The sequence below is a fragment of the Cupressus sempervirens genome, chromosome 11 (genome assembly GCF_028749045.1).
Source record: "Cupressus sempervirens isolate cs-2001-9-10 chromosome 11, ASM2874904v1, whole genome shotgun sequence".
Taxonomy (NCBI): Eukaryota; Viridiplantae; Streptophyta; class Pinopsida; order Cupressales; family Cupressaceae; genus Cupressus; species Cupressus sempervirens.
Window position 1 is genome coordinate 608,029,981 of NC_143128.1, and position 26,187 is coordinate 608,056,167.

General features: G+C 36.3%; 2 protein-coding genes across 2 annotated transcripts in view; one reads left to right on the top strand and one right to left on the bottom strand.

The window, feature by feature from the left end:
* Positions 1–5,100: 5,100 nt before the first annotated feature.
* LOC149531150 (uncharacterized) overlaps positions 5,101–26,187 on the bottom strand; it is an 85,488-nt gene continuing 64,401 nt past the window's right edge. Inside the window, exons 2-3 of the mRNA XM_089809436.1 lie at positions 6,029–6,374; positions 5,101–5,907 (exon numbers count right to left, since the gene is read on the bottom strand). Coding sequence (XP_089665562.1) covers positions 5,659–5,907; positions 6,029–6,374 — 595 coding nt within the window. The 3' untranslated portion in view covers positions 5,101–5,658. The remainder of the gene's footprint in view (positions 5,908–6,028; positions 6,375–26,187) is intronic.
* Positions 13,608–17,146, top strand: LOC149531151 (uncharacterized). The gene is made up of 4 exons (XM_089809993.1): positions 13,608–13,754; positions 14,567–15,904; positions 15,991–16,399; positions 16,502–17,146. The coding sequence occupies exons 2-3, from the start codon at positions 14,594–14,596 to the stop codon at positions 16,159–16,161; spliced, it is 1,482 nt and encodes a 493-aa protein (XP_089666119.1). The 5' UTR covers positions 13,608–13,754; positions 14,567–14,593; the 3' UTR covers positions 16,162–16,399; positions 16,502–17,146.

Consider the following 26,187-nt stretch of genomic DNA (forward strand, 5'->3'; position numbering starts at 1 on the left):
AATCTCCCCTCTGTCTGGGTCTAATCATAATAAACCTATGACATGTAAAACTCACGTCAATACATCTCATATGCATATCATAAACTTAACAACAAACGAGCAACCAAACATAAAAAATCATTGAATCTTCATAGCATGGCACATGAAGGATGAGATATACATCCTCCAAAGTTATAGTAGCCTCGCTAATTGGCAAATGGAAAGTGTTGTGCTCGTTGTGCCACTGCTCAACTAAAGCACTCAATAATCTGCGGTTTGCCCATATATGGGGCATGTGTGTCACCCACTTCAACCCCATACTCAATATGGTGACCTTCTCGTCATCATCTAAATGCTGAAGGATGTGTAACTCCACCACTTTGGGGACTCTAATATGAAGCGTGTGAAAAACAATTTGCCAAAATCGAGTCAAATGAACATCAAAAACATCAGGATCTACTATGAACATCATCAACCAAGCAAAATGATAGAGAATAGTATTAAAACATGCCAAACAAAAAGAGCTCAAAAATAGATTGTACAACACTTTTCACTATATGCAAGTGATACTTTATGTTGATTAAGTATTGTGCAATACTTCTTATAATACTTGAGCAATACTTTTTTGTCTGGGCGATATTTCGCACCATGTGATAGCTAATACGATATAACTTCTAAAGGTGTATGATACTTTGTGTTTGACAAAAGTATCACACAATACTTCTCAAAGTATCTATGTAATACTTTTAAAGTCTCACGCCATTTTTTTTTCAAAAGCCCTAAAAATGTAATAAAAACATGCTAAATAAGCCCAAAAGTGACAAAATTTTGAAGACTTACCAGGGCCTCATACCCAGGTAGCCGGTCATGCAACTAACTGCACTCAAAGCAGTGTCTGTGAATCGAAACACCTGCTAAAGTCATATTCTCTCTCCAAATTGCTCAAAAGATCTCAAAACCACAAAAGACAAACGAATTGAAAATGACCCTTGAACTCCTTATATAGGCCTCCAACCTCATTTTGACTCATTTTTCACTCTTCATAATTCTACAAAAATTGCACCCCTAGCTCATTTCAACGTCCTAAATCCATTTTCGAGATCAAAATCAAAATCCGAATTCATCTTGATAGTCAAAATCATATTTCAAAATTCTACATTCTTCTATGCAATTAGTTGACCTTTTGAGGTATAATCTTTGAATCTTCATCGCGGCATCTTGGTTTCTTCATGTCTTCATCACTTCTACACTTTGTACCTACTTCAATTGACCTCATCTCATCCTTCTACTTGATTTGACCTAATTGTCATACTTTATCCTTCTTGGTCAACTCTAATCAAACTGGGGCATTCTATCACTTATGGTCACTTCTTTGCTTAGGTGTTAGTACTCTTCTTGAGCCCTGGTATCTTCTCTCTCCTAGTGTTCAGTACTATCTCTATCAAGTTGTACATTCAGGACTTATTATCTCTTTCTATATTTCATTCTTCGGAATCAAATTTTTATCTATTACTACTTACTTGGCTTTTGTATTCTTTGAAGTCGTGTTCCTAGATCGATCACTCATTTGTCAAAGAGGGGCAAATGTAATCACCTAAAAATGGTCTAGACTATTAGCCCACTTCTTAGCATTTTGACTAAATTAATTAATCATTTGCCTAGGCCAAATTGTTTAAAATCAATTAATTTGATTATAACCTATAGTTTGACTATATTATCCTAAGTTCATATTTGATTAAAAAAACATGTCCCATTTTAATTAAATAAAAGACCCCATTCTTCTAACTCATTCAATGTGCACAGATAAAGTCCTTTCTCTATTTACAAATTAAAAGAAAAGACTTTTTGTCTCACATGAAAAGTCAACTCCTTTCCATTGGGTGACTTGCTCTTGTACATGGATCATACCAAAGAACCCACACCCTTGATCATCCATCCCTTGATCTTGATCTCGATTGTCTGTACACCTTTAAAAGAAAGAACTCTCCCCTTCTCAAAGGATCCACATTCTTGAATATTGTTATGATGTAGGTTTATTGATTGATCTTCTTAGAACTTGTTGAGAACTTCTACTTGTTGTCTAAATTCTCTCATCACTATTGCATATTAGCTTAGATTCGCCTTGCATAGTACCTTAATTCATTTTGTAGTAACTTAAATCACATAGTTCAACTAGAATGGTTGTTGTAAAACTCTCATTTTCATTAATCTAGTTGCATTGTGCATATCATTCTACCTTACTTTCATTCTTGCATTGCATGATTGAGAGTTCTTTTAGAGACTTGCTTTCTTGCTTTTGTCTAAGGAACCCCCATTGCATGGTTTACTAGCAAGGAATATGTCTCTAAGGCTCAGCTGAGAGCTATTCATATTAGTCAAAACACTTCCATATTGCTCAAAACACTTTCTTGCACTCCATGGATAGGGAGTTCTAAGCCACCATTCAAGCATTCCAACTCATGGAATCACTTGGATAGAAGGATTTAGAGTGGTGCACATTTGTAGTGTACATATATCAACTAATTGATTTTGATATTAATTGTCTTCTTTAAATCCTTTGACACGTCCATTTCTACATGGACACTTGTGTAGTTGAGTTGAGAAGAAAGTCTGGTTTGACAAAACTGTAAAGCCTAGAGAGGTAACAATTTATGTCCAAACTAAATTGTACAAAATGGGTAAACAAAAAACCCCATCGAAATGGGAATACAAAGCTTTCCCGTCAGAGATGACAAAATCTTCAGTCTAAACTGAAAGGACAAGCAAAGAAGAGAGAACAAACCAAAGACCAAGGCCTTAAAAAGGTTAGATTCGACAAAACAATATGTAAAAATACATTCATATGTTCTGCATATTATCAAGGCAAATCCTAACTTGAGTCTATGACCTAATCTTTGAGAAATCTTTCAAAGGGAGCTCTTTTACGAAATATCTAATTGAAGTTCAATTCTACAATAAATGACATGTCAAATTCTAGAACGGGAAAAACCACACTAAGAGGTGTTTCAGCAAACTTACCTCAAAGAACACCTTTGAAACAAAAATTTTCGGGTCACATAAGTGACAATACCATTGTCAAAGGTCGTCGTACTTCTATTTGTACAATGTCTCCAAAGACCTGCAATTTGGTGACCCTAACAGAAGGTTACAGCTGTTATGGAGAAAGAATCCCATATAGAGGTAGCAGCCTGAAAGTCACCACAATAGATGAATAAAACAAAACTAACTCCTATTCGAAATATGTGATATGACATTAAGATAACGCAAATCAAACCCGTAACAGCGACAAAAATCACCTCAATTGAGATTCAATTTTTGTTTGCTAATTATTGAACTTCTCGAAGGTAATAAGTTTGATCTGAATCTTTAATGAGATTTATCTTGAGTACAATAAATAGTACTTGCAAACAACAAAAGATAGATCGTTCACAAAAAGCAATCAATAACATTGGAACGAAGAACGGTAGTTAGAGATAAGCTCACATCACTAATCTCCAAAAATAGAATTGACAAATCACTAAAGTGGTTTAAAATATATTTTAATTACAATTGGAAGTGATTAAAGAAAGGAACAATGTTTATTTGAGAAATACTTGTTTTTAATTCTAAATTGTTAATTTGAATTTATTTTTTTTCTATTCTTAATTAAAAATTCTGAAAAATTAGAAAATTCAGATTATTGATGAAAAGTGAAGATAACCTACAGACTACTGGAAAAGTGAAATAAACTCAAAATAGTTGTTGAGATTTATTTATTGTTAATTCGAGATCAATCTATAAGTAATGAATTAATTGTATTGCTCTAAAGCCATACACTAGAACACATTAATGAAATGCGGAAACACCAGGGAATACACTCCAAAAGCCATACTGGAAAAGTGAAATAAACTCAAAATAGTTGTTAAGATTTATTTATTGTTGGTAATTTGAGATCAATCTGTAAGTCACGAATTAATTGTATTGCTCTCAAGCCATAAACCAGAACACATTAATGAAATGTGGAAAGACAAGGGAATACACTCCAAAAGCCACAAAATTGGAAAAACGATATTCGAAAAAAATATACATTTTTATTTGGAATTTTAGAAAACCATTCAGAACTCTACAATTCTATCACCCAAACTCTCCAAATTGATTTAACTGTGTCCTGTTCGGCAGTCTTCCCATAAATCCAATTTGGGAGTTGACATGTTAAGAATGCAACACGGCAAACGATAAAACGAGAGTTCTCAAGGGGTTTTAAAATATGTCAGGCGAGATCTGTTTAACGTCCGAGCCATAAAATGCCTTGACAGGGAAGTTTGTGCGCTCAAATTGTCTTGCACTCTTGGAAACCACAATTATACCAAAAAATGATATCTTGATGTAGATGGGGTAGCCTAGACTTTTAAGCAAAACAGTGAATGTCCAGTTCATTGGATTTCAATATCATTTGTTGACTATAAATTCGACCTAATTCTTTTTTTTCAAGTACAAAGTGGGCCAGGCCACATATATAGGTGAGAGTTCACCAACTGGTGAATAAGGTATTGTCACTCTTTGGGTGGGGGATCCCTCTCCCTTAGTATGGACCAAGGAAGTACGGTGAGTTATTATACGAAACTGAGAGGCTCAGCAATCAACAAGCTTGACAACATTAGAGTCTTTACAAATGCAACCAATAGAAGACACTGAAATCAATTTAATAGTCATGTACATAAAAAAATTTAAAAGGCTGATACTAGTGAAAATTAGTGATGCAAATTTATGATAAACAATCTATACAAGAAATTTAGGCACACGTGCTGTACTTGTATCCCTATATTACTAGTCTAACTTAATCAACGATATAATCCTAGTGCACCAATGTCGGCTTCAATTTCATCAACAAATAAATAACATATTCTTGAAGTTGTAAATACATTTCACCAGCTGTTTTGCAAATTGTAAGAAAGAAAATTTGTGGCCCACATTACAAACTCTGTGTAAATATAAACTTATACAACTTTAATAGCTATCAAATGGCTTAATTAGTCAATTATATTTCATAAATCCTAGTGGATCTAGATTGGTGACTCATAAGAATAGTTTCTTCAAGACCCACAATAAAAAGTAGAAATGTGGGAAGGTTGTCAGGCACAGTGCAAGAAACGCTTGTCATTTTTAACAAATAATTGACAAGACTCTGTTGTACATTGAGATTAGCATCCGCATAGTAATCAGAGTAACATTTTCAAGAAAGAACAAACCTTTCCTGATAATTATTTTCCAAAGAATAAATAGATCATACACGGCATGTTCTAAGAATTTGATGCAGCCCACATAACTTACAGTAGAGAAAATATACCAGGAGAAATCAGTTCATGGGTGAATCTTTACAAACCATGGCCATAGACAAATTCTGTGCTCATTCGGTACACAGGAAGAAGACACTGTTATTTGATAGATGTGAGTGATTAGAGAGTTAGGATACTAATGAATATCAGAATCATGGGAGCCTATATCTCACGCAGTCATTAGATTACATAGTTCCCATATGAAATGAATTACATTCAGTTCAGACTTTATATGTGTGTCTTCCAATGGCAAACTTTCGTTTTATTCACTTTCCGCCTTCTGGTTTAATTTGACTTGAACCAAAGGGACTAATATCATCCATTATTCCAACGCAACACCTCCTGTTGGACATACTTTTCAGCACTAATGTAGAGGAAAAACAGAGGATTCGTTCCGTGAAACAGGGAGCATAACAAATACATCATGAACCTCTGATTTTGATACATCCCGCCTGTCCTTATCAATTGCATAGCAAATGTATATTGTATCTATAACATTATCCAAAATATGGGTAAAGAACAAAAGAATCACAAAGAGCAGCGCCCATGCAAGAAACATCACAAAATAGGCATCCCCTCCAAGCGATGTTGCAGCCTTCAGTATTGCACATACCTGTATGTTTAAACACCATCATGAGTTCATATTAAGCATAGAAGATGACCTTCCAGGGGTTATTATTGTCTAGAAGAAAAGGAAAAACTGTTTGCATTGGAAAGGTCATGGTTATACATACCACAATAGCATAAATAATAGTAAGAACAAATGATATGCCAAATAGTATGCGATATGATATTGTCTCAACAACGGCAGCTGAAAGGAGATTCCTCTTTAGAAGCTCATAAGACATCTTGGCAGATGAACAGTAACTCTGCCCTGTGATTGCTGCAAAATTAATCGTGAACTTGTTGACAGATTCAATGGTCCACAGTACAGAATTGACACAACAGCGAAGAATGGCATATAAAATTCCTTCCTTTCCTTCTCTTCGTGCAGAATCAACAGCAACTCGAACAATTCTCACTACCCCAAACACAAGGCCAGAAAAACAAACAGTGCCAAAGGAAGGAAGAAATGCATTCCTGCCCATTGTAGACATCTAAAATTAAAATATATCCCTGGTAATGACGTATCTCTATTTTTATTCTACACTCACTGCAAAATAATACACTAAAATCCCAACATTAAATGATTTGCAAGGAAGATAATGAAAAGGAATTATATATGCAACTTATGTAGTTCAGCAAATTGTATATCTAAAATCCTACAAACAGTTCTAAACATTTACAGCAAAAAATCCACTAATGGGGTTCTTAAAAAAGAGTCTCAGGAAAAGAAATAACTACATAGAGGGCAAAGTAGGGTGAGCTGCTGAGTAAATATAATATTATATTGTGTTGGAAACATTTATTCTTCGAGGTAACTTGAATTTGACAACAAGAGGAAGCTTGTGATTGGGTATGTAAGCACAAAAATTGAAATTAATCTTTGTCATACAAAACAATTCCAGTATCTTCTTGGCTAGGCTTGGGTTTGCACACAGATTTAATAGCATATCAGCATGAAACAGGCAGAGTATAAAAAGGCATTGAAAAGTCAGCTCTCAAAATTACGGAGAATGCCATCAACTGGAAAATTTTAGGGGTGTAACATTAACATTCAACGGGATACAGGACAGTGTATCTGAAAACACCCACTCCGAAATGTTGCAGTAGTAAGGCTAACACATTTCATAGTTTAGGATTAAACAGAGTGGAGACTGCCAACAGACAAGGTTTGGGTGGTTAAAACTGCTGGTTGAGTGAGAGAATCTAAGCGTCAGAACTAGAAGATTGACTATTGGATTGAAGAAAAGTTTGTTGTTAACCAGCTGTGTTATAAGATACTTGAGGAGAGGATGCATTTGGCACTAGCCATAATTCAGGCAGAGAAGCCAGGAAGTATTAGAAATCTAAGAATTGTGTGCACTGACGGTGTATACTGCATGCGAGACCTGGCGAGGAGGCAACTCTGAGATCAAACAATACACTAAAGCATTGGGCCATACGAGGAGCCACAAGAAAATATACCAGCATAAAGGCTTTTAAAGCAAGACTATGCAAACAAATAATGACAGAACAAAACATACAAGTGACAAGGAGCTAAGCGAAACGAATTGAACTTCAGATGATTGCTGAAATTCACTTTAATATATCTAATGTACAGATGGGTCCACATTCAGATGAAGAGAAATTTAAATTTCCATGCAGTGGAGATTCACTATTGAGCTTACTGAGAGCTCTGGGTAGCCTGGCAACTATTGCAAATTGATGACAGGGATACTGCTAGCCTACTGATTAATGTACTCTATGCTTTAACGTGCTGAAAGTAAGAATAACAATGTTAGGATCACGTTAATTCAGCTATGGAAGAAAAGTAAAGCCTGTAAGGTAATGAGGCATAAGTATCACACTGTACACATTAATCATGCAGCTCAATTTGTTTATATAACAAACCTTAGGAATTGCTGCTGTATGTAGAAGTCTTACACCTAGATAAATGCATCTCTCCTTTCTTCAAGGTAGACATCAGAAACCTTTCAAAAAGATTTTTTGAATTGCATTCTGCAAAGTCTATGATCCTTGTTGCATTAAAGAATACTTCAGACCATACAGCTTACTTTTAGTACAGCATTGTACTTAACTTTGTAATCGGCTAGCCAGGTACCATCCGCTATTGTTTACAGTGCATTAGATTTATTTTATACTTCAAGACTTAAGTTTGAGCAGAAACTTGGTAGTTGATAATAAAACTAAGAATAATGATTATGATAAAAATTATAAGAAATGAACAATAATAAAGTTGAATCTAATTTTGATAGAATAATGGCAGTTAGGATAATAGGAGGATGAGGACAACAGAAAAGTTACATTCCAGCTAGGGGTACATCATATTGTGATATGATAGAAAAAATTCAAAAGGAACCAGGCATTACGTTTTTAATACTTTTCTTAATGTCACAGACAGTGAGATAGATGAGCAGAGGGAGAGGTGGCAGAAAGAGAATCTTAAATATCAATCAAGAAACTGAACAATATGCCAAGCACCCAAACCCCCACCAGCTTGATATAATGATTGGCATGAGGGAAACCTAAGTTGCTTTTTCTGGTTCAGATCCTAGCTTGGGTTCGGAGATTCAAAAAACATTTGGAGGTTGGGTTCATTTGGAATTCATCTGTACATTAAACATATAAGAAACATCAATCTATATATTTGCAGTGGAAACAAGATATATTTATTTTCTTAGAATTTTTATATGCACATATATTTATAAACCTTATAAAATAATAAAAAGTTAATTTGATAAAAATTTACATAATAATATAATATTACAATAAATGCTAAACAAAATCTAAATATCACAAAAAGGAAAATCATCCCTTCCTCCAATGTCTATTAGAACTGGTGAAACGATATAAAAAGAAAGATCCTGTTGAAGATATCATTCAAAGGCAGGGAAAAAGGAGCAGAACACACTTGCATGCTAACAAAGGCAGCAATGCAGCTCATGAAGAGATCAGATCCAATGCAAATATTGCAACTTTGGTAGAGCTCAGGGATCCCAATGACGTGGAGACATGGAGCGAGAGCAAAAACCTTCAACTCATAAATTCATATCTAAACTCTTGTATACAGTAGTGTAAGCATTATATGCATATATCCTGTGCAAACTTCTCAAATATGCTTTTAGTCTAACTGTTTTTGGATACTTGTGAGGTTTCATTAGACCTAACTTACACAGCATTATGTGCCGCTTATGTTAGATCTTTAATATATATTTTAAAAGGAAAAAAAATCAGTTCCCTGCCACACAATCGGATCCTCAATCTGGTTCAAATTGTACCCAATCTGGTTGCTTGGCCCACAAATCTGGTAACATAGGGGAAAATATATAGAGATTTGGAAGGGAGCAGCCTGCAAGCATGAAGAGATCACACAAAGGAAAATGTAGATGATGGCAAGACAAACCTAATAATAGCCAAAGAGCCACCATCACCAGAAATCTGAAACAAAATCTAGCCTCACAAAAGAGACTTCACGGCATGTTGGAAGTAAACAAAGAAAGTTATTGAAGAATCACGGAAGCCACAGATCAGAAAGTTTTATAAACCAGGTAGAAAATTTAAAAAGCAAACACCCCTAGTTCACTGTCAAGCAAAAACCAGAACCAAAGCAGGGTACAAGACAGTATTTTACATTGCATCATTTGTCAAACAAAATGAAGCTATGAATAATTTGCCTACTGGTTCAGTAATAAGGCATCTGTAAGATGGAAAAACCTTAAGCAGGGGAAGAAAACAATAGGTAAGAAATTCACAAAGAAAACGCAGGAATATTTTAACTTTTTAGAACCTGCTTTATTGAAAATTGTGCATAGCAAAAAAAAAAAATATTTTAACATTGAAAATATCTACGAGGGCAATTTCATCTAACTTCTAATAGAAGATCATATATATTATGTATAAGAGTTTGAATGTAGTTCAACTTGTAAGTAGTCTGAACTTTAGAAAAGTTGACAAATAAGGAAACTGGACACAATGAAATCGTGCAATAACACTCAAAAGATGAATATTGCAGATGCTGTCTTAGTGCAGACAAGAACTGCAAAGAAGATGCAAGACAAAGTGTAAGAATTTGCCTAAGGCAAAGAATGAAATTCCAACATCTAGAAGCCCAATTGATAGCACAAATGAGAGACAAAATGATATGATCAAATGATGCTAGAGAAAAAATCAATGAATATAAAGTAAATGTGGCTGAGTATATAGGCAATGCATGATAACTAGGAAATATGTATGAGATAACCTATCAACTAGACAAGGTGTAATCACATGTCCACCAAATGTGGATCATCCTCCTTTCCACATCAAAGTATGTGCAACAATGAGAGTGGTAATGTGATAGGAGAAATAGGTGGAACTCACACACAAGGATGTATGAGATGACAACTAACTCCATCTTACATGAATTTCTCCAACACCACATGCTAAAATGAAATGCAAACTCTATGCAAACTCCTATGTGTCTACATGACAACTAATAAGAAAATGCATTAAGTGTAATTAGCTAATATTTAATTACACCAAAAACATGATTACTATTAGACAACAACGACGTTTGGACTGCACGCCTCCAGTAAAGCATCAGCTACAGGCAGAAGGAATAAAGGAGTATTAAAGTAGCAAAGTCCATCCAAGACACCTTGGAGATCTGCCACACTAGACAACAGCAAGGCAGAGCATCAAACTACAATCAACAATGTGGCAGCTAACATCACAGACAGTGATTTGGAAGCTATGAACAAATTAACTAATATGATCATCATAGACAAAATCATGAAAAACTCCTAATAACTTGCAAACTGTGTGCTGGGTGATATTTTGATTGCCAACATAGCAGTTCTTGCATAGACACTAAGAAATAGATTGCGTGATGATATTTGTGGCTAAAGCTAGAAACATACAGATGTTTGTATATAATGACCACACTTCATGTGCATTATTTTATTCTTTTACAAAAATATATTCCTCAAACAAATTGAGACAAATATAATGGCCATTTTATTTTGTTCAAAAAGATCTTGGAATTAAAGGATGCTCCCCAATCCATGATGTTTTATAAAATGTGAAAAAGGTGAGTTGCTTCTGAAAAAATGGGAAGGAGGTGAGACGAAAGGTGCTTGATGACATTTAGTGGTGCACTATCAAACAATTTTTTAAAATTTAATATGGCTATATTTTGTTTAATTTTTTTTAACTTTATATTGATGGGTGTACTTTCTTTATTTTTAAATTTAAGAAACATACAGATGTTTGTATATAATGACCACACTTACGTGCATTATTCTAATCTTTTTCAAAAATATATTCCTCAAACAAATTGAGACAAATATAATGGCCATTTTATTTTGTTCAAAAAGATCTTGGAATTAAAGGATGCTCCCCAATCCATGATGTTTTATAAAATGTGAAAAAGGTGAGTTGCTTCTGAAAAAATGGGAAGAAGGTGAGACGAAGGGTGCTTGATGACATTTAGTGGTGCACTATCAAACAATTTTTTTAAATTTAATATGGCTATATTTTGTTTAATTTTTTTTAACTTTATATTGATGGGTGTACTTTCTTTATTTTTAAATTTAAAAAATTGTGAAGAGTGAAAAAACTGAGTTGAATCAAAATAGATGAGAAAAATGTGAGACGGAGGGTGCTTGATGACATTTTGTGGTCCACTATCAAATAACATTTTTTGATTTAATATATCTGTACTGACTTTAATTTTAGATTTAAATTTAAATTTTTGTTGATGTCCTTTTATCATTTATATGTTGCTTGTACTTTTGTTTATTTTTGTCAATCTCTTTTAATCAAGGTTGCACGGGGATGGGGGTACTTGGGGTACTTAGGGTACAGGTACGGGTAAAGGTACGGCTATTTTTCATAATAGGGGAGGAGGGTACTGGGGTATGTCACTTTTTTTTTAATTATACTTCAGTATTTATAGAAAATCTGAAATTATGAGTCATGACAGATTTTTCAAAACAAGAACAGTGATAAAGTTTGCAAATGTAATGTATTGTTTTCAGTTTCAGATTTGCTATATGTTTGTAATAATAATATATGATAAATGTTTACATGCATAACAGATAAGGCAGACTTTAAACATGAATAATAAGATCATAAATCATATGAAACTGCAATATTGCAAATGATAAACTTCTGGCTTGAACAGTGACAAATTTTTATTGTTAATCAATATTGTATGAAAGTTTCAAACTAATTAAGTATTGAATTAAGCTTGATAAAGATAAACCACAAGCTGATAAGCTTGATAGCCAACAAGCTTATATGCAAACAGAAAACCGGAAAAAAAAATCAGAAATCTTAATCAAGGTCCTTGGCTATGATGCTCTCCACCGAGTACCCGGTACTTGGGATACATGTACCCAGTACTTGGGTACATGGGTACGAGTACAAGGGGTGAGGATACGAGTACCCATGCAACCTTGCTTTTAATTTTGTTGACAAATTTAGACATTGTTACTCTATATCACCTATTGTGGGGGTTATCAAGCACGCAAATACAAACTCTCCCAGCCTTGAGAAAGATTTATGGGACTTTTGATAGCATGCTTCACCCAATAAGCTAAGTGATTCATGAATCATGACAAACATCCTAAATTACAATTCCATGATAAGCATATCAAGCCCGTTGTCACAAAGAGGTGGAACATAACAAACAACTCTCTTTGTGTGCAGCTAAAACTAGAACTAGCTGAATTCATTGTTCTAAAGGTGATAAGGTGATCGACAGATTTATGAAAGACCTTCATATGATGGATAGTGTTGAGGATGCAGACATATTTCAGGAGCAATGACTTCAATTAATTGATCTTCAAGGTCCAACATTCAGTAAGCAGAAAGTTAGGACAGATAAGATTACCACTGCATACAAAAAATCCCAATTGGATGGTGGAAATTGCATGGGAAGGGCATAATGGAGCTAAAGCAACTTGCCATTCAACTACCGTAATGTCTCATTATAGAATTTCCTTATTTACTCATTTTTTCCATACTAAACTGTCCTAACCCACAGTCATATTTGCTTAGTTGATTATAAATAACAATTTATCCTAAAAATGGTGATTTTAATAATAATATAAATCAGATTTGAAGCTTATGATGTATCTCTAAAACTTATCATCTAACCCTTGTAATTCTTTCAGTTTGTAGCCATTTCTCTTTGTAAGAATGTCTTTGAACTATTTCTATTTTCTGCCTGATTCATGGGCTTTCATCCACTAACTTGATAAGAAGTATTAAGGCTTTTCATCTTTAATTTCTAATCTCAAGGAGCTTCATCCTCAAATGTTTGGAACTTAATTTTGGATTCCATAAGGAAAAATTCGATATTGTGTCCTCCCCTTTATATGATGATTCCCCCTTCTTATATACCTTGACTTCTTGGAAGACAGCCATTTTCTTGTCGTTTGGCCAATTTTAATCATAGTTAAGAAAAACGCAGAGATACCGCCGAAATCGCGAGTTCTCGCGTGTTTTTTGCAGGGCCATTAAAAACGACCAAAAACTCGCCGGCAGATAATGGGTAAAAAACGTGGCAAATAAAAGACAAAATACTGCCTAAAAACGCGAGTTTTTCCTCAAAAAATCGGTCGCCACAATCAACGTTTGAAGTCTTCAACTTTTCTGCCACGTCACGAGTCGATTTTAGGTTTTTAGGGGCTCATTAAAACGCCCTTTCAACTGCAATCTCACCCGTGGTAAACCCTAATCCTTCACCTGCGATTTCAAGTTTCAACTGCGATTTGGACTACAATTTCAATTGGACGGGAGTTCAACTATGAATTCAAGAGCGTAAAGTTCTTAAATTAGATTCCGGCATCCCTTACCAATTACCATTACCAGGTATTTCTTTGCATTTTAATTTATTTATTTATTTTTGAATCTTTATATTGCAAATTTGAATTACAAATTCTGGCATCGATTACCATTACCAGGTATTTTTGCATTTTAATTCCAAATTCGAATTTTAATTTATTTATTTACTTTTGAATCTTTATAAAATTGATATTAAATGTATTTTATTTTTATATTATATAATATAAATTAATGAATATTATTTTAAAAATTTATATCAAACTTTAAAGTTTTAAACTGGTTAATTTATATATAATTCTAAACTCGTATATTTTGTTTATTTAATACAGTATGAATTTATGAAATATTAGTTAAACTTTAACAATATTGCTAAGCAATATTAAATTTAAAATAAGTAATTGTATTTTAAATTTATAGTAATTATATATAACTATTCAGCTTCACTATATTTTTTAATTAAAAATTTAAGATATTTATAATTTTATATTTTCAATTTTATATTTTAATAGTAAAAACTTGCGTATCAGTAAAAAATTGAATTATAGTTATTAGTTATCACTTGTCAGTAAAAATAATGTTATATAATATTTTTGTATTTTACTATTTCACTATTTTACTAAATATTAAATATTAATAACTGTAGTGTAAAATTGTAAACTGTTAAATTTTAAATTTTAAAAATTTTAGCAGATGTAAGATAAAATATAAAATCTAAATTTAAAAAAGGATATTTATTTAAATGTGATTTGCGCTTTCTAAATTCATACTATTTTTAAAATTGCTGCAAATTATGTTTGATCTCAAACTTATCTAATATCTGATTATTCATTCTTGTACAGTGGACTTGTGTGTGTCACTGAAATGGGATGACTGGTGGTGGCAGAGCAAAGGACCCTTTATGGAAAAATGGTATCCCAGGAGCAAACAAAAGAGATGTCCAATGTATCCATTGCTTTAAATGCATGACTTCAGGCATAAGCCGATTGAAATATCATCTTGCAAAGATTCCATGCAATGATATTACACCGTGTCTAAAGTGTCCAAAAGAGGCTACAAGAGAGGCTATGACAAGCCTTCAACAATATGTACAAAGTACGGCAGCAAAAAAGAGGATATTCGAGGCCATGGCAGCCCCAATGGGGACTTTTAGTTCTACAGGATCACAAATAGGTGGAAAAAGTTCTTCTTCTATTGGGCCTCGGATAGGGGGATCGGGAAGTGTGAGTGGGTCTTTAGTAGATTTTTGGGTTCCATGTAACACTACTAGTGCTCAACCCGGCTTACTAGGTATTGCATGGAACAAAGAGATGCACGAAAAGACAAAGGTGGCAATTACAAGATTTTGGGTCCGGAATGATCTTTCCTTCAATGCTTTATGTAGTCTATATAGGGATCAAGTGGTAACTTCCATTTCTTTGTCTGGTAAGGGGTTCAAGTCCCCAACTCCCTATGAGGTGAGTGGGCCGTTGTTAGATGACGAAGTAAGAAACATTCATCGGCTTGTGGAAGAGCAAAGAAGAGTTTGGGAACAGAAAGGTTGCACTATTATCTCTGATGGGTGGACTGATGGCAAGAATAGGACGCTCATCAACTTTCTAGCTGCTTTAGGGAGGCAATTGGTATTTCTAAAATCCGTTGATGCCTCTGATCAAGTGAAAAATGCAGAAAATTTGTGTAAAATGTTGGATGAGGTGGTAATAGAAGTGGGAGTGGCTAATGTCATCCAGATTGTGACTGATAATGCAACTGCGTATGTGGCAGCCGGTAGACTTCTGATGGAGAGACATCCAACATTGTTTTGGAGCCCTTGTGCTGCCCATTGTCTCGACTTGCTTCTTGAGGATCTAGGGAAACTGAGCTGGGTGGAGAAGAGCTGGGTGGAGAAGGTGGTTGAAGATGGAAGGAATATTGCGAAGTACATCTACAATAATACATGGGTCTTAAGTCTTATGAGAGAGCACACTAGTGGTAAGGATCTTGTACGAGCAAGGGTCACACACTTTGCTACTAATTTTCTAAATTTGCAAAGCATATCAAAGACATTGTTAGACCTCAGGCGCATGTTTCTTGATAAGAAATGGTTAGAGAGTCCTTATGCCAAGAAGCCTGAAGCAGAGAAGATTGTGAGGATTGTGTTTGATGGTAGCTTTGAAAAGCTAATGGAGGAGAACCTCAAAGTAAGTTTTCAAATTTTAATTAATGATTTAATATTTAATTTTGAAATATTTTCATTGGCTGATTTTGTATGTTTTATTATGTCCAGGTATCAGATTCGTTGGTGAAGGTTCTACGAATTGTGGATGGGGATAAAAACCCCTTGGGGTTTCTATATGAGGCTATGGACAACGCAAAAGAGGCCATTCAGCACTTGTATAGGTCAAATGAGACCAAATATAGACCCATATGGAACATCATTGATCGTAGGTGGAACTGACAACTCCAACAACACATTCATGTAGCTGCCTACTTCTTGAACCCCAAGTACTATTTCTCCAACACTTTTAAAGTAGATGCAGAGGTTCAAATTGGCTTGGACACATGTATTCGAAGATTGGTTGTTGATACGGACCTCTGAGACGTCATACTTGATGAATTGCAGAGCTACAAGAGGGAAGAGGGGCCATGATTTGCTTCCCTTGATTGCAAGCGTAGGAGATACACCTTGCAGCCAGGTAAAAAAGAACTTGCGTTTACTTTTATCATACCATTTATTTTGCTAGTGAAGTTTATTGGAAGTTTTACCACGTCATAAATGATTTTTTTAAGGCTTGCAGATTTGTGGTGGGAAGATTATGGTGCCACAATGCCTAATCTTCGACAGCATGCCATCCGAATTTTATCACATCCTTGGAATGCTTCTGGCTACGAGAGAAATTGGAGTACTTTTCAAAACACACACAAAGAAACGTAATAGGTTACTCAAAAATGCCTAAATGACTTGGTCTATGTGAAGTACAACCTTCTCTTGCACGAGAAGAAGGTGAAAGGGCAAGCTTCATATGCAGCACTAGACTTGGATGAAATTGATCCATATTCAGCAGATTGGATTGCTCCTCCTAATGGTGAGGGTGCAGATGAGGATGTCGGCGAACCTTTATTGACAAATGAGCAGCTAGCTAAGTTTGAGATAGAGGCAGATGACTAGGATGCAGATGTGGCAGCACGTGAGGTGGAACCTGAGCTTGGTCATCCATCAGAGGGTTTTGTGGAGCGTAAGGCACCTACTAGGGCACCTGTTGAGGATGTTGCTACGACAACTACTGATGACATGAAGAAATAGAAGTTTTATTAGCCCTTTTTGTGAACATTTGTCTATAACATATTGAACTTTATCATCCTTTAGTATAAATGTTTTGAACTTCTGATGTATAAAGTATGGACATAGGGCATAAAATGATAATCGGAATTATATTTAAAAAGGGATTCATTTTGTGGTAAAAATCTTTCTTCATAAATGTTTGATATGGGTAGATCTTCCTGCAGCTGAAGAGATTGCAAAAACTGTTAGTTGAATAATTAATGCCTTTTCTTTATAAACTAATAAATGAAAATAAATGTTTGCGAGAAGTCTTGTGTGTATTAAATGTTGATCACAGGATACAAGCTGAGCGGGAGTTAAACGAACTACGAAGGAATAGCGCTGAAGCATTGATGACATTAAGGAGAAGCGTTATGACACCGTTGCAGCTAGAAGACTTGGCAGCAAATTCAGAAGGGACCTGTTTTAATGAATAACCAAGCGGGACCTGATAAAGCGGCCGAGCAAGGAAGTAAGCATCAATGCAATTAGTTAAACATGCAAAGCACGATACCTGGATTCCTGGAAAGCTGTTTGAAGACAGATAAATGAGCAAATCTAGCATTTTCTATGATCTCTATATTTGTGGGGAATTTAAGGGAGAATTAATGTCTTTACAATTGCATGTTTGCAGTCTTAAAGTTGTAACTGAGTTTCCTTTATGAGGAAGTCGTAGTTTTAGGAATTTGTTGTTCTTCCCTATAAATAAGACCTCGTCTATATCTATGAGGTTAAGTAGTGAATAGACAGACAGAGTTGATAGACATCTTACTGTTTTTCCTAAGTTATTGTAATACTGCATATTTGATGAATACATGCCTTTGCTGAGTTTCTACACTTTTATCTAAGTTTGTCTTTCCTTCATTCTTCCGTGGGGGCCCAAGCGGAAGGTGGAGTTTTACTTTAGTAAGTAGGAGTTAAACTCAGTTTTCTAAGTTAAAGTTAAAAACTGTTGTTCCTGCAGCCACTGGAAACAGAACCAGTCACTGTTCCTGCAGCAGTAGGTGCAGTAGGAGTTAAACTCAGTTTTCTAAGTTAAAGTTAAAAACTGTTGTTCCTGCAGCCACTGGAAACAGAACCAGTCACTGTTCCTGCAGCAGTAGGTGCATAGATGTATGGCTAAATAATTAGAATTTCCTTCCAAGTATTTGATAGTCGTCTTTCCTTTGGATAAACTAGAGCATATACTTTGCAAACATCATCTCAAGTTCACGCTCCCAAATTGACATTTAATGAAAATCAGCATAGTACTTTGGTGGTAAGGGACGTCCAATCCTGCAACTAAAAGGGTGTTATATTGATTAGACATATTTTTGGCGCCGTTGCCGAGGATGGTGTCAGTCTAGTATTTACTATTGAGTCATTTAGTTTCATTTTCAGCATTCTTGCATGCATAGAAGAAGAGATCACCTTGGAAGATTTCTTCCCAACTTCAATCAGGAAGAACCTTTTTATCCTGACTCTGAAGAAAGAGAAGAGAGAGAAGAAGAACTGTTTGAGAACGTATTTGCAGAAGTACCGGAACAAGTACAATCACCGACCACATCTGAAGAATCTTTTCATTTGAATAATCTTTTTGCTGAGCCAAAATATCAAGATAATCCATTAGCTCTAGTCATTTATCAACCACCACTAGGACATCTACAAATGGCAGCAGCTCAACCTACCTTTCCCTTTCCAATTCCTCCTCAGCAGGGTAATCAAAATTTGAAAAATATACCCTCAGCTGCCTTACCTAAATTCTATGGCCTTATTACTAAAGACCCAGAAACTTTTCTCTTTGAGTTTGACATCCTTTGTCGAAGTTATGACTACACAATTGATGCCCATAAGCTGAAATTGTTTCCATCAACTCTCAAAGAAGCCGCTTTGAGATGGTTCATGAGTTTAGGTGCCAATGATGTGACAGATTGGCCAACTATGAGTAACCTATTCCTTAATAAATATAAGGACTATTGCAGAGGCCATGATTTGAAAGGAGATGACATTTTTAAAATGTCACAAAAGGAGGATGAGACTTTGGAGGACTATGTTGCCCGGTTCATGTTTAACCTACAGCGCAACACACAACATCAGCTGAACGAGGAGTCTCAAAAGCATCTCTTTCTGAAAGGAGTACATGACAGGAGTATGGAAGCTTTAGAATTAATGGCTAGAGGTGACATTACACAGAAGACGTGGGCTGAAATCCAAAATATTTGTTTAAACTATTCCAGAGCAACAACAAAAAAAGGACAAGGTTTGAGGGATTTACTCCAAAAGACTCCAGGAGTATCTAAGATAGAATTGTCAAACCTCTTGTCGGATTTCAAGCAAGACATCATTAATGATGTTGCTACACAATTGGATACCATGCAAGCACGTAGGAAGAAGGAAGATGCTGATAGTATGTTGGCAGAATATTGCCCCCATTGCAGAGAAAAGAAACGCAACTGCCGATGTAAGCCTATTGCTAGCATGGAATCACAGCATGTGCCTACTGAGTTCAAGGCAATTGATGAAGATAGGGAAGTCTTTTATGTTGCTCAACAAAGGCCATGGGCTCCAAGATCAGGTATTCCTCAAGACCCACTCCATAATTACAGTAGTAATAGTCAATGGCAACAACAGTACAGTAATTATAATCATTGGCAGCAACCTTACCAAGGATAGCAACAGCCTTACCAAGGTTGGCAGCAGCCTAACCAAGGTTGGCCGCAGACTAACCAAGGGTGGCAGCAGCCTAACCAAGGTTGGCCGCAGACCAACCAAGGGTGGCAACAGCCTTACCAAGGTTTGCAGCAGCCTAACCAAGGTTGGCCGCAGACTAACCAAGGGTGGCAGCAGCCTAACCAAGGTTGGCCGCAGACCAACCAAGGGTGGCAGCAGCCTAACCAAGGTTGGCCGCAGACCAACCAAGGGTGGCAGCAGCCTAACCAAGGTTGGCACCAACCTCAGCAGGGTTGGTAGCAAACCCAGAATTGGCAGCAGCATCAGCAGCAACCGGCTTTGACTCAACCTCTTCAACAGCAAGCCTTAATGCCTCCTACAGCCAATACAGCTCCTCCAAAACAGCCACAATTACCTGCACAACCTGCACCTAACCCTAATAGCGCAAAACCTTCAGCCCAACAACAAAGCTATTCCATCACCCTAAATGATATTTATCTAAGATCTAGAAAAACGCTTACCTCACCTCAGCAGCCCATAATAACAGAAATAGATGATACAAGTGCTGAGTCAGTTCAAGAACCTGCCACCACTAGAGCAAATACTGCCAGGTGAAAATCAAGCTGCACTAGATTTGCTTGAGCAACTCAAGCAAATGACGATAAAAATGCCCTTACTTGATGCAATCAAGGAAGTACCTATATATTCAAATACCATCAGAGAAGCCTGTGTTAAAAAGCCAGGAAGGAAAAAGAAAGACCCAAAGACTATCCATGTCCTTGGACAGCTTTCTGATCTTATGCTTGATAACTGCAAAATGCCTAAGTATGCAGACCCTGGTAGCCCAGTAGTAACCCTCACCATTCAAGGAGTACAAGTACAGAATGTCTTAATAGACCTAGGAGCATCCATCAATGTAATGACCAAGGAAGTAGTGTCCAAATTAAGTATCATTGGTCTCAGGCAGACGCCAACAATCTTGCAATTAGCAGATAGTTCTACCATCATTCCTGATGGTATGCTAGAAGATGTCACTATCATATTACATTCATGGGAGTATCCAGTTGATTTTGTTGCACTCTCTCCAAAAACAAGTAGTGGAGGCTACCCTATCATTTTAGGACGACCATGGTTAGCAACAGCAGATGCTTATATTGCATGCCGATCAGAGAAAATGACTATTTCAGATGGAACAAACACTAAAAATTTGACCTTGTATTCTCCTGCTCAGCCTTTGCTGCAGGATGATCAAGTTGTCTGGCCAAATATGGATGACTCTGATATGGACATAGATTCTATTCAACAATTGATGATGATCTCACGGGACTCATTTGTAAACATTAAAGAAGAAGATGATGTCATTTCTTCTATTATATTGAATGAGTATGGAACACAACCTGAGACATCTTCTGCACAAGAGTATGTCTTAGAAAGCATTCTGCTTTTATCTGATGAACTGCATTCACTTCTGCCACATGAGATAGATTCACAACCAATTGTGCAAATTTCAATGGCTGAAAAAGTAGTCAAAACAACAATCATTCTAGGAAGAGAATTAAATATAAGCAAGTCCTTATCTCAGGCACAACATCATGATACCCTGCAGCTGTTACAAAAGCATCAGGATACTTTTGCTTGGGAGTATACAGATATGAAAGGATTGAATCCTGCACTCTGTACCCATAGAATTTATATCAGTCCGGATTATAAACCTGTGAGACAACCTCAGCGTAGGATAAACCTAGCATTAAGGGATATTGTCAAAAATGAATTGCAAAAGTTACTCAATGCTGGCTTCATATATCCTATTTCCGATAGCCAATGGGTATCACCATTAGTTATTGTTCCCAAAAAGGGGGGAAAATGGCGAGTCTACATAGATTATAGAGAACTTAATTCGGCTACCAAGAAGGATCATTTTCCATTACCTTTTGTCGATCAAGTGCTTGAAAATCTTGTAGGAAAGAAATACTTTTCATTCTTAGACGGGTTCAGTGGTTACAATCAAATCCAGATAGCACCAGAAGATCAGGACAAGACAACATTCACGTGTCCATGGGGAACATTTGCTTATTCTGTCCTACCATTTGGTCTCTGCAATGCACCCGCAACCTTCCAAAGAGCTGTTATTAGCATTTTTTCTGACATATCTGCAGATTGTTTGGAAGTGTATATGGATGACTTCACCACATACGGGCAAACATTTGAAGAAGCCAAGGAAAACTTGGACAAGGTTTTACAAAGATGCAAAGACTACAATTTGTCTTTAAACAGTGAAAAGTGTTTTATTATGATGCAAGGAGTGGTCTTGGGACACTTTATTTCTCCTAAAGGAATTGAAGTAGATCCGGCAAAAATAGAAGTCATAAATACATTAGCTATACCAACCAAAAATATTATCGGCGTTTTATCAAAGATTTCAGTCAAATTGCAGCACCCTTATACAAATTGCTTCGAAAAGATGCAGAGTTTGTATGGGATTCAGAGTGTACAAAAGCTTTCCTGCAGCTTAAGGAAGTCCTCTCAACAGCACCAGTGCTTCGAGGACCAAATTGGGAGTTACCTTTCATATACACACAGACGCTTCAGATCATGCCATTGGAGCGGTACTTGGCCAAAAGACAGATTTAGTAGAACATGCAATTTACTATATCAGCAAAAATCTTCAAGGAGCCGACTATAACTACACGGTGACAGAGAAAGAACTGCTTGCTGTAATTTATGCTCTGAACAAATTCAGACATTACATTACAGGATACCAAATATTTGTACATACAGATCACTCTGCTATCAAATATCTGATGAACATGCCAGCAATCTCTGGACGATTGGCTCAATGGTTGTTACTAATGCAAGAATTTGACATCACCATTATTAACAAGCCAGGTAAAGCAAATGTTGTGGCTGATTTCTTGTCTCGTCATCAAACACCTGATGATCCTGCAGCCATAGAAGATAGCTTTCCTGATGAACATCTCTTCCTTTTGTCAACGCAAAATCCTTGGTATGCTGACATTGCCAACTATCTAACTACTGGCAAAACTCCTTCACATTTTTCTGCAAAAGAAAAACGATTGCTAGCAGAAAAGAGTTTTAATTTCTCATGGATCTCAGGATTCATGTTTTATACTGGACCAGATCAGGTAACACGACGATGTCTCATAGAAGATGAAACATATGATGTTCTTCGTGCTTGTCATGACGAGCCCTGTGGTGGACACTTTGCTAACAAACGGACTGCATTAAAGATTTTGAATACAGGTTATTATTGGCCTACACTTCACAAAGATGCAGCTCAGTATACAAAAAAATGTGATAAATGTCAAAGAATGGGTAGACCGACAAAAACAGGTGAAATGCCCCTACAGCCACAGATAGTAGTAGAACCATTTGATAAATGGGGAATTGATTTTGTTGGCCCTATTGAACCACCATCAGAAGGGAAAAGTTACATATTGCTTTGTACTGATTATGTTACTAAGTGGGCTGAAGCAAAACCCATGAAGCATCCCCGTGACAATAATGTTGCAAAGTTTCTGTACGAATGTATCTTTACCAGATTTGGTGTTCCAAGAGAATTACAATCAGATCAAGGGCCTCAGTTCACATCTAACCTGATAGCAGCACTCATGGAGGAATATAAAATTCGGCATGGCAAATCATCTCCATATCATCCACAAGCCAATGGACAGGTAGAAGTAACAAATAGAGAGCTGGAACATATTCTCACTAAAACAGTATCTTTGCATCGTAGAGATTGGGCGGCTAAACTTCCTGAAGCCTTATGGGCGTACAGAACAACATGGAAATCCACTACTGGGTTTACGCCTTTCCAACTCCTATATGGAAAGACAGTTGTTATGCCTATTGATTTTGAACATAAAACTCTGCAGACAGCTTTAGAACTTGATATTACCCTTCCTACAGCACAACAAGATCGCATTGTGCATCTCAATGAGTTGGATGAATGGCGAATATCAGCTCTTCATAACATAGAATTAATTCAAAGTCAAAGGAAGCAATGGCATGACAAATTCATTAAAGACAGAGAATTCTCTGTTGGTGATTGGGCACTCCTATATGATTCACGATATTAGCATCACCAAGGCAAATTTCAAACTCGATGGCTTGGTCCCTATGAAATCATTACAATTTTTGACAATAGAGCAGTTCAACTGTCAACAATTGATCCGGTTAAATTCAAGCTCCTGGTTAATGGGCATCTGTTGTGAGGTTTTCACACATCGCCCCAAAATCTTGGGGACCCCCTTTTTAATCGCCTTTAGGGCCATTGGAGAAGGTTAGATGTATTTTTCACCCGGTTTCAACTTGATTTTCCAGAGCTATCAGTTCTATCCTTAGGCCGAATAAGTTCAAAATTGATTTCAACTTGGCAGGATAAGATTGTGAATTTTGTACTTAGACGATTTCTTTTGAAAATTTGGATTTAATTGTAAATTTGAATGATTTTCAAATAAGGAAATTTTTCGTTAGACTTAGGTTCTTGGAAAATCTTTTTTTTTTTTTTGGTGAAATAGAATTTAATTTTGTAAGATGAAGTTAAATTGCAAAATCGATTTTTACTCTAGAGGCAATTTTATTTTTTTTTGTCATAAAATTTTAATTATTTAGCAAAATCGATTTAGAGGAAAATTGCAAAAACTGGCTTTAATAGATTAAATTTGCCTTGAAAGCTTTTGGTATTTAATGAAATTGGTAAATTAATATTAAAAAATGGCTTTTGGTTAGCCAAAATTCAACTTCAAGGATGTATTAATTAGCAAACCCTCATTAAATAGAAATTTTTAGCATCCCCAAGGCACCATTCAATTTCGTTTTGCAATTTGTGGTTAATTAGTAAATTAAAGGTGCAATTTTCATTTTAGAAAATTAAAATTTTGGCAAAGTATTTAAAGTGGGCCACTAACTTAGCTTTAATTTTGTTTTTTTTTTTCTCTATAGGACCAAGTCGGCCAGCCTGGGAGGAAGGTGAAAGCTGCTATAAAGGGAGTCCCCTCCCATTTCATTTTCATCAATTCATTTGCTCCTCATGCTTGGGCGAATTTGAAGCAAGGGCAGATTTCCAGACTTGGGCAAAATTGGTGGAAGGCAGTTTTTTGGCGATTTTTGAGCAATTTCTCCATTGCCATTGTTGGGCGATTTGTCTAAGGGCCAGATTTTTTGCGTTTTTGGGGATTTTTTCTCCACTTTGTGGGCTGCGATTTGTGCCCTAGGTGGCAGATTTTACAGATTTTGCTCCTTCTTTGCTTGGGCGAATTTTGTGGAAGGGCAAATTTTTTTTCATGCTTAGCCGAATTTTGTGGGAGCCGAATTTTGTGGGGGCCGAAATTTGTGGAAGACAAAATTCTGATTTTCTAGAGGAGTTGCAATTTTTATATCAGATTTGGGCAATTTTGTTGGGAGAAGAGATACATATGAAAGTTTGATTTTTGCATAGAAGGCAAGTGTTGGATAAGCTTAGAGGCTTTGTTTTCTAATTTGCAAAGGGATTTGTAATTCTTTGATGTCATATCCCGGGTTCCGAAAAGTTGCTGTAAGATTATTAGTTAAGGTGAAAGTCATCATCTAGAGTTGCAAGGAGTGCGTAAGCTGACATCCATTCTTTCGCTCTTTTCTAAGAATTGCACTACTTGGTTCTTCTTGCCTTTTGGTCCACCACTCTACCATCCCGTAATAGGGCGACGAGCATGGAGGATGATAGTGCAAGTAAGAATCCCAAGCGGGCAAACACTAAGAAAGACAAAGAGGATATGACACCCAAAACTTCCTTCTTCTCGAAAATGAAAAAAATAACCGATACTAATATCGCTACAGTAGACATGATACGGATAAGGGACAGACTAAAGGAAGGACAATCCCCCTTGGCAAAGAGGATATACAAGAGCGGAATTGTACATGCAGCAGCTTTTCCTCCTACTTTGCCTTGTCCGGAATTGATTATGGAGTGTGCATCCAGATTTGATCTAGACAGTAAATCCATCATTTTTGGCGAAGGGAAGAGAGTGTTGGCCAACATTGGCGAACAAGCAATTGAAGAGACATTTAATATTCCTCAGAGCAAGGGCATGACAGTTGTAATGGTGGATCAGGCGGCCAAATCATTTCAAGGTAACCAAGAGGCCTACTTCTCACATCTAAAGCGGAATTGGATACACGAAGGAAGGAAAGGAAGGAGTTAACAAATCAACAAGGCTTACAGTGGCAGATTTCAAGCCGGAATATGGCGATCTCATTGTTCTTCTCAGCCGGATCATGGGCCTAGCTCAAGCTATGCAATTCGAAAACTGGATGTACTTCTTCATTGATGAAATTGAAAAGGGAAAAGGAAAATTTGATTGGGCTAGGATCATAAGTGAAAATTTAGAGTTGCAACTTAGAACAGTTCAAAACCAAAGGCAATTCTACATGGGATCCTATCTGTTTTACTTAATTGCTAGATTGTATGAGAGTCCGGGACTTAGGGCCTTAGGAGAGATTGGTAATGGGCCGGGG

Coding starts and splice junctions, on each gene's coding strand:
- LOC149531151 (XM_089809993.1), top strand. CDS start 14,594: ATGACTGGTGGTGGCAGAGCAAAGGACCCTTTATGGAAAAATGGTATC. Junction 15,905..15,990: donor TAATGGAGGAGAACCTCAAA/GTAAGTTTTCAA, acceptor TATTATGTCCAG/GTATCAGATTCGTTGGTGAA.